The sequence below is a fragment of the Venturia canescens genome, chromosome 5, assembly GCF_019457755.1.
Source record: "Venturia canescens isolate UGA chromosome 5, ASM1945775v1, whole genome shotgun sequence".
Taxonomy (NCBI): Eukaryota; Metazoa; Arthropoda; class Insecta; order Hymenoptera; family Ichneumonidae; genus Venturia; species Venturia canescens.
The window spans coordinates 13,542,169-13,557,032 of NC_057425.1; the positions used below are offsets into that span (position 1 = coordinate 13,542,169).

At 42.0% G+C, this 14,864-nt stretch overlaps 1 protein-coding gene across 2 annotated transcripts in view; it reads left to right on the forward strand.

The window, feature by feature from the left end:
- The first annotated feature begins 267 nt into the window (after positions 1–267).
- Positions 268–14,864, forward strand: part of Lim3 (Lim3 homeobox protein) — a 50,022-nt gene continuing 35,425 nt past the window's right edge. For both annotated transcript variants that reach the window (XM_043419926.1, XM_043419927.1), the window contains exon 1: positions 268–3,691. In XM_043419926.1, coding sequence (XP_043275861.1) covers positions 3,391–3,691 — 301 coding nt within the window. In that variant the 5' untranslated portion in view covers positions 268–3,390. The remainder of the gene's footprint in view (positions 3,692–14,864) is intronic.

The following is a 14,864-nucleotide window of genomic DNA, read 5'->3' on the forward strand; positions in this document are numbered from 1 at the left end:
TCCCTCTCGCTGCTCTACGCTATATTTTTCCCTCGTTCGTCGTATATATCTCGAACACCCGCCTCCACCACCCACGCCATCCAAACGCACCTCGGATTTCTCTCTCTCTCTCTCTCTCTCTCTCTCTGAGGCTCTCTCTGTCGCTCTCTCATTCTGGCACAGTCGCGCATACGAAGTTGTCTCTGATCGCTACTCCCGCGCTTCCGTATCCGATAGAACCGCGAGAAACTCTACCAACACACACCGCAGCGGATATCACACGGTACAGATCCATTGCGCGGCGTTTAATGAAACCGCGAACATCCGCGTTTTTCTTCAATCTCGCGTGTTTTTACTTTCCCTCCGCGCCCCGCCGGGCGCGCTCCAAATCCACGTTTCGGTAATCCCGAATCTCCCTGAAGTGCGACCGAATAACAGCCGGCTTATTTACCTCTCGACATTACTTTTCGACACTTTTGTGCTGGCGGCTCGACGAACGCCGATCACGCGGAGGTGGACGAACTGTGGGAAGAAAATTCATGGTTACCGTTGGATTATAATTCTCCGCCGTTGAGACCCCTTAATACGAAATTTTGGCGCTTCCGTTTCTCATGTTCGCGACGCCGCGGTGATCCTTCTCGCTCGCCGTAGAATTTTTATAACCTCGCGATCAATCGTTCATCCAGTGCGCGAATCTGCAAATAAATCGATCGGAATATTCGTACTGTTTTAAAGAATCGACAGTGCGGGCGCGTGTGTTAAAAGACTAGAAACGAAATAACGCAGCGACTCGTTGATAAACCGACCGTTAATCCATCCACTGAAAAAAATCATCAAGACCCGAGAATTCGACGAGCCTCACCGAATATGCGAAATTTCATGAAAATATAATAACCACAAAATTCACTGTTGTTCAGAGAGAAACCAGAGTCCCTCGCATCTCGTTGGACCCTTCAAACTTCTCCACGGTTAGGAATCTTGGCGTGAGTTTCTTTGGTTGTTACTTTCGAGGGTGAGAGGGACGACGGGCGAAGCGCATTCTGGCAATATCGTTGGGCGAGAGAGGAGAGGAGAAACGATCGGAGGATTGAAAAAGAACGATCCTCAAAAGGAGCGCCGGCGAACGGAGAGGCAAAATCCCCTCGCACGAAAAGTTGAGGCACGCTCTCGCGAAACTCCGAGACCGTAAGACTTTTTCTTCGCGCTCCCCTCCCCCTGGCCAATACATATATAAATCCTTTTCCTAAACCCCTTTTGCTCTTGGTCCCCATCCCCGGAGCGTTCACTTCGCCGAAGGATAATTTACATTGTCACGCGTGTAAAAACTCATCGATCGCGAATCGGATGTTGGTCGACTTTGAAATCGTCGAAGGCGTATATATAAATGAGGAACGAGACGTCGTAACCGATTCCCAAAGGCTTTGACAACGCGCGACGAAGTGGTTCAGTACCTTTTGAGCCGTCTCACGAAACATCGAGCACCGCTCGTCGCTTTATTCGCTTTGCAAAAATTTATATTCGCCACACTAATCCCAAAAACGAACTGGAAGCGGGGCACCCTTCGAGCGAAATCGGCTCGAAAAAGCCGCGGGGAATCGAGCGCGGAAGCATCCTTCCTGGGGCCGGAGTCGCTTGGCAAGAACGAACATTTTGGAGGGTACGCGACGTAAGAAAATCCAACGTGCACGAGCCAGCGGCTGGCGACGAAAAAATCACTCGTAACTCCGGAGATTCGCGAGACCGAGGCCCCGAGATTTATCACGGAGAGACCTCCGATAAGGGGGACTCCTGCGTGAAAACACTTGAAATTTAAATTGGGCCACGAAGAAGCTCCGACGTAAAAGAACAAAAATTCAACCTTGAGTTGACGAAAATTCTTCCACCGGGCTCCGATAACGATAACTTTGGCGATCCCGGCGCGAAGTGTGAATGAGAAAAAAAAACAAGGAGCAGGTAATTCTTAACGCAGAAGAGGAGAAGCGGGCTTTTGTTCGGTGTCACGATATTTGGAGGGGCGAAAAAAGTAAAATCAAGAGCACCGCTCGATTCGGTACGTTTCACGTGGGACTCGAGATGATCTCGCGTGCTTGACCAGCCGATTTCGTTTCTCTTATATTCTCCCGGCGATCACACACGTTATTGCCAAGGTTATGGTCGAGATAAAGCGTCAACGGCGAGCACTCTGATAAGCACCAAAACGTTGGCAAACTGGCTGTGCAGTATCGACGCGTGTACATATGAAGTAGGATTTCTCGGTCATATATGGACACTGGTCAGGCCGGGAGTGACAGAAAGTGTCGAGGAGTTAAGCCAGCAAGAAATCTCCGTTAAAAAGTGTGGAAACGGTGGATAAAATAAAAGGTGGAGCTCGTATAAGAGGGAGAAAAAAATCGAAGGAAATTGTGGGGTTATCGCGGGCTCGAATAAATCGGTTGGAAGGAAAATGGCGTCGATAAACGCCGGCTCGAGGCTCATGCGAAAGTACGAAAAGCGCTCGTTCGAAAGTTGAGTTATGCGTTCGCACGTGACAAACGACGCCGGGGAGAGCTCAGTATCGCGGAAAAATCGAGCTCTCGCATACTGGCCATTTTTAAAATATCGCCACGGATCGTGCTCTATCAAATCGAAAAAATCGTCGATTACTTTGAAGCAAACACCGAGAGTAACGAATCTTGTGCTCTTCCACTCTCACTTGCCTGGGGAACGAAACTTGAGCGGGTTCTCTTATACCTGAGAACGAATCAAGCCACTGGCATCGTTTTCGATGCCCCAAACTTCGTGGAAATGACAAAAAAAACCTAAGCTGAGCTAAGAGCGAAACTGGAAATTAAATCGGATTTTCATTGGAATTTGCGACCCGGAGGAATCAACGCTGTGGGGAAAACGTGTATATAAGTGTAAATGTAAATATAAATGTGAAAAATACTCGCGTGAGTTTTCCTCAAGGACGATACGATCGAACGATTTTTCAAGGGATCAATGATCGATAAACATTTTTGTGAAGTGAATCGTTGGTATGGAATACTCGTGTAGAATTTTTGTGAAAATAAAGCTTGAATTGTAGGTAAAAATTGATAAAGAAAAAAGGGCGAAAATGAATTTTTTATGTGGAGGATATTAAATGAATTTTCTACGTGCGTAAGCTTGATCGGCAAATAGTGCGTCGCCTTTTAAACTTCTTCGGACGAACTTGATTTCGGAAAAATAGGCTGACTCGGTGAAGTAAAAAGGTATTATAAAAGGCGCTGTGAAGTTGGATTAATTTTGAGATAAATATAGTTGGATCGCTAAATACTGGAGCTGTATTTGCCGTACGCTCCACTGCCGGGAGGCGGTGGAATCCTCCCGGCGGTGTCTTCCGGTCCAGGCGGCGGCTGCAGGCCGGTTTTGCTCGGCGGTGTCGATCTATCGATGTCAGCCGCTGTACATTCTTCGGTACCTTCGAACGCTCCGTCGGGTTTGAATTCTTTGCACCTTGCAGCAGCCGCCGCCGCTGCTGCTGCCGCAGCAGCCAGTGGAAACGTCACTTCCGGCCCTGATGTTAATTCCCTGCACGTTTCCTCCCGCGGACTTCCACCCGGTATTGGCAGCCTCACTGCCGCTGAAAATTTAATATCTTCCCACCATCACCATGAATCCAACGATCTCGGCGACGGTCCACCCAATCCGGATGTTCTTCTCGCTCTTCTCGCCAGAAACAAAAATCTTGAAGGTAAACCATTTTTTTCGAATTCTATTCAACGCTCCAAAATATCTTTTTGCATTTTGTTTCCAGCGTTATTAAGCTAGATTCAAGGTGTCCAAATTGCCTCGATTTTTACTCCCTAATTGAAGGTATTATCACTCTAAATTAAGGAGGGTGGCTACATTCGTCAAAATTATAAGAAATTTATCAAATTTGGTGATAATGTTCTTCAACATCAAGTGCGAAGACATAATTTTTTTTCAAAATTTTCTTCTGCTTAGTTATCGAGTAATTACGCATTAAAGCAGATTTCTTATGCTCGGAATGCAAACCTATGTATATATATATGGAAACGCTATGCTTATACACGTGAACTTTAGTGATCAATTACTCGACAACTGTACAGAAGAAAAATCTTTAAAAATTCGTATTGTCAAATTCGGCACTAAAGAATATGTTCGGCAAATTTTATTAAATTCTTATCATTTTGAAATTTTTTATGTATTTAACACGGTTTAGCATGGTAACATTGTATCGTCGCTAGCCACCCTCCTTAATGTCAGAGTTATTAATTCGAACTTCATTCAACTCATCTTTTGGCGAATGCAATTACAAACCATTCATTAATGGGGGATTCATCACTGATCGAACCCGAAATTTCATTCGTCCCTGGCTAAAATACTACAGTTTTTTATGTAAAAAATCGCCTTAGAGAAGGCAAAGGGAAATGGATGAAGAAAAAAGTATTAATAAAAAGACAGAAGGCTATGACAGCAATGGACCAAGCCAAGAAGAAGCAAAATGTCGAAATAAGCAAATATCAGGTTATACGAGTGCTCATTATCAATTTCGTTCAACCCTTAAGGTAATATATCTTCATTACTAGTAAGACAATCGTCTCGAATTTTTCCCCAAACTTTAATTACAAACTTCATTGTTATCGTGTACTTTTTCATAATTTTCATATTTAAACACGTTTATCTCAATAACCAATAAGACGAATCTTTTAAAAATCTGATATGCGTGTGAGTCGACAACCCATTTAAGCTCTGTGTAAATTTCAAGACTTAAGAAAATCGTTTCGTGCATGAACTACCTTAAATTCACATTTGGAACAATCTTTCTCGACAATTTTTACCGACTTCAGTCGATTTCAGAATTTTTGAGACCTCCCGGTGAACCGAGCTTCGCTGAATCTTTTTATTCGTCCATAATTATTCGGTGGAAACACTTTGTGCTTATCTTTTGACAAACGAAGAATGTTCGAAGGTGAAAAATAAGGGTTTCTAAAAAAGCCTTCATTCTGCATTCGTCATTTCGATATTGTCGCGTAAGCGTGAGTCTGGGAACTTTTCTATTCAGCAGAGCACCGGAAATCCGACCGACTCGTGCTCCAGAAATCATGTTACCGTTCAAAAAATACAAAATATTAAAAAATATCAAACTCGAACTATTTCAAACGATTGAGAATCCTCCAGTTAAATCAGAATCCGATTCGCGACGGACAATATTGTCCTATACCGAATAAGATTTTCAATATTTCACGAATCAGATTCCAGATCGTAGTTACTGAAACAATTCTGTCGGATTCGACGGCTTTAGTTAATTTTTTATTCGATTGCCCTACCGAGATGACTCCTGGGCCTTTCATTTAATAACCGAAAATCCTTTGATAACGCCAAGCAGAAGAAAATGGTCGAAAGAGAAAAATAGAAATTGGCAGGAGAGTTTGAAAATTGTCAGGTAAACGGTGGCAGTTGGCAGCAAAAGGTTTGACGAAAGCATCGAATGAATGGATTAAACTCGATAGAAAGACGTTATCGAGACGTGAAAGTGTGAAGAGATGCGGATGAGATCGCGATAAATGCGATGAGAGTGGGTCGAGGCGAGGAATTCCGATAGAGATTCCAGGCTAGGGTGTTACTACTACGAGTATTATTCGGGATTTTATGTCCTTGGTTGCTTGAATATTCATCCGATAATTCGTGACTCGGGGATGTTATTAATTCGGTTAGGAGACGCCTCGTACTCGCGTCTCTTGACTCGTGTGCATAATTAAGGATCCTTTCGACCTTGCTCCACTCACCGAGATTGAAACGATGAATAAGTGAATCTCGGGATGTTCTTCGAGACGTACACATAAGCGTGGCTTCGTTTCTCGGGAGCGTTCTCGTTGAAATTCTCGTAATCCCTGTTTCCCTTTCTTTTATCTTTTATTTTTGTTACTTTTTTCTTTTGCTTTTACAGACATCAAGTGCAGTCACAAAGTACTTGTTCCGAGAGTGTCGAGAAACTTGACACACGTGAATGACCACACGTACCTGAACTTTTATACCCGCCGCTACGTTTCTCTCTCTCTCTCTCTCCTTTTACGAGACACGTTTCTTGCAAAGTTTTTTCACTCTCGTTCCCTTTGATCTTTTTGATGCCTGTTCTACGCTACTTTTTCCTCGTACATCGGGCTTTCCGTGTAAAGATCGTTTTCAATATTCACATTTCAAGCGTTCGCTGTCCCTTTTCTTTTTTTTTTTGGTATTCCACAACAAAATATTCAACTCCCGGACTCAGGGAGGCCGAAAAAGTCTCGATTTGTTCGACAAATTAGTGCTTCGAGTGCACGTCTAAAAAAAATTGATCCAGACTCGATGAGGTCGGTGAAGAATCCTAGAAAATTCGAGGACAAAAGTTTTCTCGAGTTTTCCCCAAACTGGAACGCTCCGATGATAAATTTAGGGGAAATTTACATCTCGGCGCAAGAAATGAGCGACGTTGAGGCGCATCTATTTCTTCTCAGAGGATATTCGTCGCATAAAAACTCGAGGCGAACGGATCGGGAAGTTTCTATACAGAAGGATGGAAAAAGCTGGGGGATAGTCTTGTAGAATTTGTCGAGGATAGAAAAACCATCACGGGGGTCGTTTTCAGCCTCGGACTTGTCAAACCCCGTCGGATATTTTAATAAGGTAAGTGCTGCAAGGACGACTCGTGTAGCTCTTTCTCTCTCCCTCGCACTCCATCGTGTATGTCTCACAAGTGCTCGTTGGCCTGGTTTAATCATGTAATGTGTTCGGGGGCCCGGCCTCGTGGCTCATTCGGGCCTCATGTTCTCGCGTTTTAACGCCAATCCTCTCTCTCTCGCTCCCTGGCGATCGATACCGCTGTGTATTGCTCCACTGTCTCGCTTAGAAAACGGCGAACGTTGGGTGCGGTAAAACGGATGCGTTTAATCCTCCTAAACATCGAAACACCGCCTACGCGACACATAGAGCGTCATCCTAGTCGCGTTGTACGTGCACGACCTCGGAGTTTGTTACGTTGAAACGCAGCAAAAGTATCCTCCGCGGTGTCAATTTTTTTCTCCACACGCCGGTGACTTTATTGTCCAATTTTCTTGACCGTAGTGTTTTTCATTTTTCAGTTACCGCGGAGGTTACATTCCGGAGTGAAGTTTGCAGTACGAAACTCGCGAAAAGTACATTCGCTTCGGGGAAAACGGACGAAAAACACATTTTTTTTCGGAGCTGTCATTTCCGTCGCTTATGCTGCTGCAGCTTTTCTTGCACAGTTTTCTGTTTCGTGGAAGACGGTCCATAGAATATCGAGGGGGGATTTTCAGTGAGGAAGTCGAGCTTTTAACTTTTCTGAGCTGTTATCCAAGTGCGTATTCTCCACTTTTCGGTGGGCGATCCATGGCGTTAGGAATTGAATGAGCTTTTGGCTCCGCGGCAATGAATTTTTATGAGAAACGTTGCGTTTGAGCTGAAATCGAAATAATTCGATCGCTTTTCGGTAAACAAAATTCTTTTTCTCGATTTTGTTTTTTTTTTTCTCGAAGCGAACAGACTCCCTCGAATGAGTCGCTCAAAAAACCTTTTTCACCGTTTCAACTGCTGATCCATTAATTCTCCATTGATTTCGGAGTCGCCGCTCCATCGAGCGTTACCTGTTGGGCACACAAGTGTGCGCTTTACGGAGTATGTTCGACGAGAAAGCGAAGGGAACATTGTGTGCCGGGGCACGCGACCAGCGAGCGTTCCCAGCACTTTTTTTGGCCTGTGGGTATCGGGTGACGAACATGAAGACTTTGGCCTGCGTGCACCACGTGCCCTCGACCATTATCGTATTATCGTTTCTCCTTTTTTCCCTTTTCTTTCCTCCGTGCACTTCGGCGAGGTTGAAGAAAGGCAAACGAAAGTGAAAATTTATCCTGGTCGTTTCACAGTCACCAGAAGCAGGATCAATTTGATCGATCACTTTGCCGTTTTTTAACAACATTTTCGTATCAAAATACCAAAACGCACGAGATACTCGTGCGAATGTCAACGAGCGTGGAACGGCATTTCCTCCTCCATTTTTTCACGCGTACACAACAAAGCTTCAAGACAATTCGAAAAAAGCATTTTTCGGATTAAAAATGACAAAATAATAAAAATTAACGAAAAATTGTCGATAAGATTAGAAGCTTCCGCAGATCATTTAAGTGGGCTAATCGAGGGAACGGCGGTCAGTGGATGTCCGAGTGTACTGAGTACACAGAATTTCGGAATGAGTCATAACGAGACGATTCGAAGAGGGACGTGAATAAAAATTATGTAAAAATAATCGTCGATCGTCGAAGAATATATATGGAGAATGCAAAAGTTCTTCAGGGTCAAGGAGGTCAGCCGAAAGCGTAGGCGATAAAGCATCGAGCTGGCGGAGCCTGTGTGCTCGAGTGCACGCCAATGCGTGTATAAAAATGTGTTTTTCTATGCGAATAAAGACTCGCGGTTCGTTCCATTGTGGCCGTGACACGAACGACCAAAGTTCCCCAACAAAGCTGACAAAAAATCGCGTGGAATTTGTCGTCTGAAGTAAAATCTTCGTCTAGGATCTTTGCCTCGAATGTACGGCCTTGAGGAAAGTCCAACCAACGTTCAAAAGCTCTCATAACAAGAGCAAACACTCAATTAGACTCCGAACACAAATAAATGCGTCGCAGTCAGTTGCAACCGCAAATATTCGCTCTCCTCTTACGAAATGATTCACAATTGCGTAACCAGCAACGATAAGTGGGGTGGGGATAGAATGACTAAAATTTCGAACAGCTGAAATCTCGAGTTTATAAACTTCGAATGATAATATGGGGACAGATGAATTCGACTAGAGCTTTGAATGTCGAAAATAAATGAAGTAGAAACTTCAAGTTTCGAAGCACGACGATTACATCGAAAATAGAATGTAACAATCGCCCATAGAACGACGACTAAAATACTGTGAATATTCACAATTTCGAAAATATAATAAGAAAAGACCAAATATTACTCAGATTGAAACGCTGAAACGCCAAAAAGTCGAACGGTCAAAATGGCGAAACGTTAAAAAGTCGACCGATCGAAATAAAGAAATGCCGGCGGAGCTCAAAGTACACGCGTCCCACTCGTTCACTTACTCAGACCGATGATCTCGAATTTCAAACATCGCCATTTTAATGCCCATTTTAAATCTAAGTTTTACAGGCTCGAAAAATTCACTTTCAATTTTTTGCTACTCTATATTTTGGTCTGTCTATAAAACAAATACTCTCCATTTTGAATTCGAAAATATGAACTTTTGACATTCGTGTGGCCTGAAAACTATCGAAATATATATTTTCGAGTAACGAATTCAAAGAAGGAATATTCGGTTAAATACGTAATCTGTTAACCGGTTGACTGGTGAGCTTTTTTCCAGTTTTCGTGCCAAAACTGGTACGAGCCAATATGTTACCGAAAATCACGATAATTTATTTCTGAGGGTTTTCGAGGTTGCTGATTCCATTTTCATCTGATAAAGCATGAAATTTTCGCAGTGAAAAATTAACAAATTTCACCCTGAACCCTTATTTTTCACATTTTTGGGGGTAGCGAATTTTGTTTGATTTCGATGAAAGAGTCGAGTGTGATAAAAAACTAAAAATTTTCATGTCATATAGCATGAAGATCCATTGAAAAAACGAAAAATTTCACCCTCAACCTTCGATTTTCCCCATTTCCAAGGGTAGTGAGGTGAAAATTAATTTCACAAAATTGACTCAGCGACCCAAAAAGTTATTGTATACCAATTTTTGTCCAAATCGGTTAAATAGTCGATCGCAAATAAGAATTTCGAATAACTTATTTTTCTCCAATCTGATAAAAAGACTTGGTAAATATTTACTTTATTCACTTTTCCTAAAAAGCATGGAAAATTATTTTTCGAGCATTATTAACAATAAAAAATAATATCGCGATCAATTTTAGGGAGGGGGAAGGTACAAAAACCAAAAAAAAAATATTTTGAAAAAGTCCGAAAGAAACTTCAGTTTCTTCGCTATATTCAAAGATGCGTCCCGGAGTCACCCAACAACAATTGTTTGTTGCTACAAATACAATAGAATAGTATGACGATAGTAAAGTTTACGTAGTATCATTCAATGGAATGAAAAAAAGTAAATAAAGGCATAATGTTCACGTGTCTGGCCACAAAGTATGAATGTCAACGATTTCAATTTGAACAGTATATATGGAATAATCATGTGTGACGGGTGTTCCTTGTCGCTTACAGAAGCAATCGTTAAATTTCAAACGGAATCTGAAAGTATAACTTTTTTGGAAAATCACGGGGTGTTTGAACGGGAAGTGATCCTGCCGTGCTCGATAAAAATAACAGATTTTGGCGTTGCCAAAAACAGTTTACAAACTAAGGAATAAAAAAATCATATGTTGTTTTTTCCCGTTTTCCCTCCTTAAAATTAATCGCGATAATATTTTTTATTGAGAATAATGCTCGGATGTGTGTGCGGAATCGTCGGATGGGTTTGAATATAGGGAAGAAACTGTAATTTCTTTCGGACTTTTTCAAATTTTTTTTTTTGGTTTTTGTACCTTCCCCTCCCTAAAATTGATCGCGGTATTATTCGTTATTGATAATAATGCTGGAAAAAAATTTAAGACTATTTTGAGCAAAAGTGAATAAAGTAAATATTTACCAAAGACTTAAAGAATTTCGAAATATCGACCGTTCCACAATTTGGTTATTTGACACATCGAACTTTACCCCGCAAATGTCAATGAAGCTGTGGGAAAAATGAAATTGAATAAGAGAAGGAAAATATTTGTCGAACGTTCGACGATTCGATTCGAAGGTTCGATCGAAAGATCTCTTTTCGGACACCCTATACACGCACCTATGTATTTAGGGTAATCGGAAACGCTAACGAAGGAAGCAGCGCGTGCGAGTTTTGTCGAAGCGTTGAACGTTCGTGGGAACGATCTATGTTACATCGTGTATACACTTGCATTACAAGCTCCAGGCTTTTTCTCCTTTCCGTATATATTTTTCGAGCAGCTTCATCCGATTTGGTATTTTGTACTGAGCCGAGAGAGGGCGTTGTTTTTGCGGCTCAGAATACGAAAACTGCACTCGAAGCCACGTGACTCAATGCCCACGCCCACTGTCCCTGTCCTCCCTCTTTCGGTTGCATAATCATCGCATAATCAACGGTCAAACAGTATATTATACGTTACGCTCTGTTTTCGGCCACAATACTCGATCAAAGTATGCGCGCGGACCACCCCCAAAACAGATTATCTTCAATCTCATCCTCGCCCGCTCCACCGTAAAGTTTCTTTTCATCCCAATTCAAACGACGCTGCACTCCAATCCTGTTTCTATTCGTTTCAGCCTCGACGCAGACGTTAGAACGCTCTACTCATTATAATTCCTGGCCGCGCGTTCGATTCATCAAAATTATTAGCAAAAAAACATTTTTTTAAAGCGTAACTACACGAAAAAACTCTCTGCGAATATTCATTTTTCTACAATTGTAAATTGGACACTTTTTCACTCATTGTTGAAACGAATATTGTACAAAATTCGTAAAACCAAAAATTGTGCGTCGTCTCGGATTCAACTTCGTTCAATTGTTTTCTGGGTTTGCAAATTTGTGGAAATATTTGTTTGTCATTATCGTGGACATTTCGGTACTTTTTTGCTAATGAAAAGTGGTCACATTAGAATTATCCAAATTGTGTACTTTCCGTTGGACCCTTTTGTCATGAAAAATACTGTTTTTGGTGACTCTCAGAGTTATAAAAAATGTTAGAAATGAAAAGTCGATGCGGGTTCGAATGTAAAGTTCATTTTCTTTCGTCTGACATACGCTCGTACTTTTTCGAAACTCGACAAATGGTTTCGTTTCAAGTGCAACAGTGATCCTGAAACTCCTTTTCAAGGTCTTTATAAGCACCGCTCGAGAATACTTGACATTTCAAGTGGACATGATGCGGGCTATTCGCAGCTTATCATTTTTATCCACTTATCTGAACGCTGTCGCATTCAATGACAAAACACGCAGTACTTTTCTGATGCATACATGTTAGCATTGTAGTGAAGATTGCAAACGATGGGTCAGAGTCGTTTAAACTAATCGTAGGCGCACAATCGAACGGCGAAATATGAATTCAACAATCGGAAGTTGGTTTTTTTGTCTCGAGTTTTTTCCCAAACTTTCATTAGATGCTTGTTATTGTATATACTTTTTTATAAACTTCGTAAGAAGTGTTCATTCGTCATATGAAAAGATAATCGATTTTTAAGCATAATCCCTACACCCACGTGTATTTTTCTTCATATTTAAACACGTTTGTCTCAATAACCAATAAGACGAAGCAGCCTTTAAAATTTGATATGCTCGTGAGTCGACTACCCATTTAAACTCTGTGTAAATATCAAGACTTTTTTGAGAAAATCGTTTCGTGCATTGCGAAAATACTGCAAAAATGAACTTTTTCAGTCTTTTAAATCGTAATTCTCGATAGAAAATCGCTGGAAAAAAATTGGACGAAATTTGTCGATTTTCTGAGCCCTGCATTCGATTTTAACGATCGTAATACACGATCTCGTCAATAAGGGATGATGAAAATCTTTGAAACGAAAGGAAATCTCGTAAGCTCAAGTCATACCCGAGAGGTCGAGATATTTGGGTCGAGCTTCTGTTACAAACTCAATCGAAAAGTAATGTTTAGGACATAAACGTTGAGTACGTACACGCGATGAATGAAAAATGTTGGGATTGAGCTGGGGAAAACAGGACCTGCTGGGCGGTGTGCTTCGGCACGAGTCGTGCGGTCGTTCACGTGAAATTTTTCTCGACACACATGGTGCTTGTACGAAAGAGAGGTCGGAGCATTTTTCGAGCAGCACCAGTTGTGTCCAACGCACACGCCGACACGTGCCCCCGGACACGCGACCTCTGATGAGTGGATTGTTCATTCCACTGTTTCGGCCAAATGCACCTCTGCCGACCGGAGAAGAGCTCGCACTATGTTCGCGGCCTGGAATCGCCCGCCATTTTTCATCTTTCACTTGATTCATCCGCCTAGCGGTGCGAATGAAAAAACCTTTTTTCTCCTCGCTCCGGAGTCTCACCAGCTTCGCTATTCGATCGTTTTTTTTCGCAGAATTACATAAATTTTTGAGTCGGCGAATTTTTTTTTCAAAAACGAAATTCGAGCTCTCGCGGTGTCCTCTGTGAATATTTCAGCAATAAATACTGCAATCACACTATATTTAGTGTCTCGCAAGTGCTTTCGTGAAGTGGGAAAATCATGAAAAATCGACACTCAAAATAATGGACCAAAATCTAAAAAATTATGAAGAAAAATGAAGCTCAAATAATCCGCTCCGAGAGCTCGTTGTCGAATCAATTTACGATTCTTTCTAATAAAAATATTCGATTTTCCGTCCCTCGAGAAAAATCACGGTCTTTTATCAGTTTTTTTAATAATTTTCGCCAAGTGTTTTATATCGATGCATTGAAGATGAGAGAAACTTCGACAAAGTTCAAATAAATAACGTTTTTTAAGCAGCGTTTCCAGGTTTTTCCGAGCGTTTTTTTTTCCATCGTTGAAGGGGATAAAAAAATGTCTTTCCGCACTTGCAATAGCGACCTCCGGAGCTCTCGAATGTTGTTTTCTAGGAACTCTCAAACCGGTTTCACGAAATATCGACACGCTCATAAAACTCCCGATGAACTCACGAGATCCGGTTAAACTTCGTTCCAAAATTCCACTCGAAATCAAAGTTCCTTCATCTCGACTAATAAATAGAAATTCCGATGTGGATTGTTAATCGAGGCGGTCAGATCGCGGTTGGATTCGTTAACCGCGCCTTTCGTTTCGCTTTTGCTTTATGATCCATTCCTCGGCGAAGTACGGTAGCTTGGACCGATAACTTTTGGTTTCTGGTTTGTCAGCGACTCCATTAAGATTATAACTTCTCGGCTCTTCTGTCTCTCCCGCAATATCCTTTGCTCGAACTATTTCTATACATCAACGGCGCGTGGAACGTTCGGCCATTTATCTCATTCGTTTCTTCTTCCAGCACCATCCATTCCCCTTCGATTTATCATGGGGGAATCTTTCAATTCTTTTTTTCGTTATATTCGATCCCAGTTTTATGCGCAAGTATTATTGATGTGCCGGAGCTCGATGTCGGTAACGCAATATGACGATTGGGATGCAATTGATCGTCGTGATAGTTTCAGGGATCGTGAATTATTAGGTGAGAAATCACGACAATCTTAATATCGAAAAATTTTAGTTGGAGTTTGCAATTCTTCAGCAACTTCCCATCAAATTTTCAGAGCCGAAAAAGTGCGGAGATCCATTCATTGGTTTGGTCCCTCGAGTGAGCAGCCCCTGCTTTCAGTTTTTTAGCACTTACGTCACATGCACACACGTGGCCCAAACAAATCCTTACTTTGAGTAGGCTTGAACGAAGTCACACCCACAATGAGGCTTGCCCGGTTACCGTTGCAGTGATGGACGAATTTTTCGACGCACTTTTGTTCCTTTGAGAGGAGGCAGGAGTCGAAAATCATTGGATCGTAAGTGTTTATGATTAATTGTTAAACTTGAATGCTTTCATCGACCTTTTGGACTTGATCGACGTGTGACTCGGAGGGAATGGATCTAAAATCGATTATTGCTCGACTAATAATCGACCCTTGGAAAAATCGATCCTTACGTTAGCATCCCTGCATAAAAGCACACTCGCAAGTCCAGGGATCCAGAGAGCATATCATGCGCTTTAATCCACCAGCTTTGAGGAAAGGATCACGCGCTGGAAAGAAAAAAACATGTAAGTGCGAATGATCGACAGGGGGAAATAGGTGCTCGAAGAGTCTCGTGTACGGTTA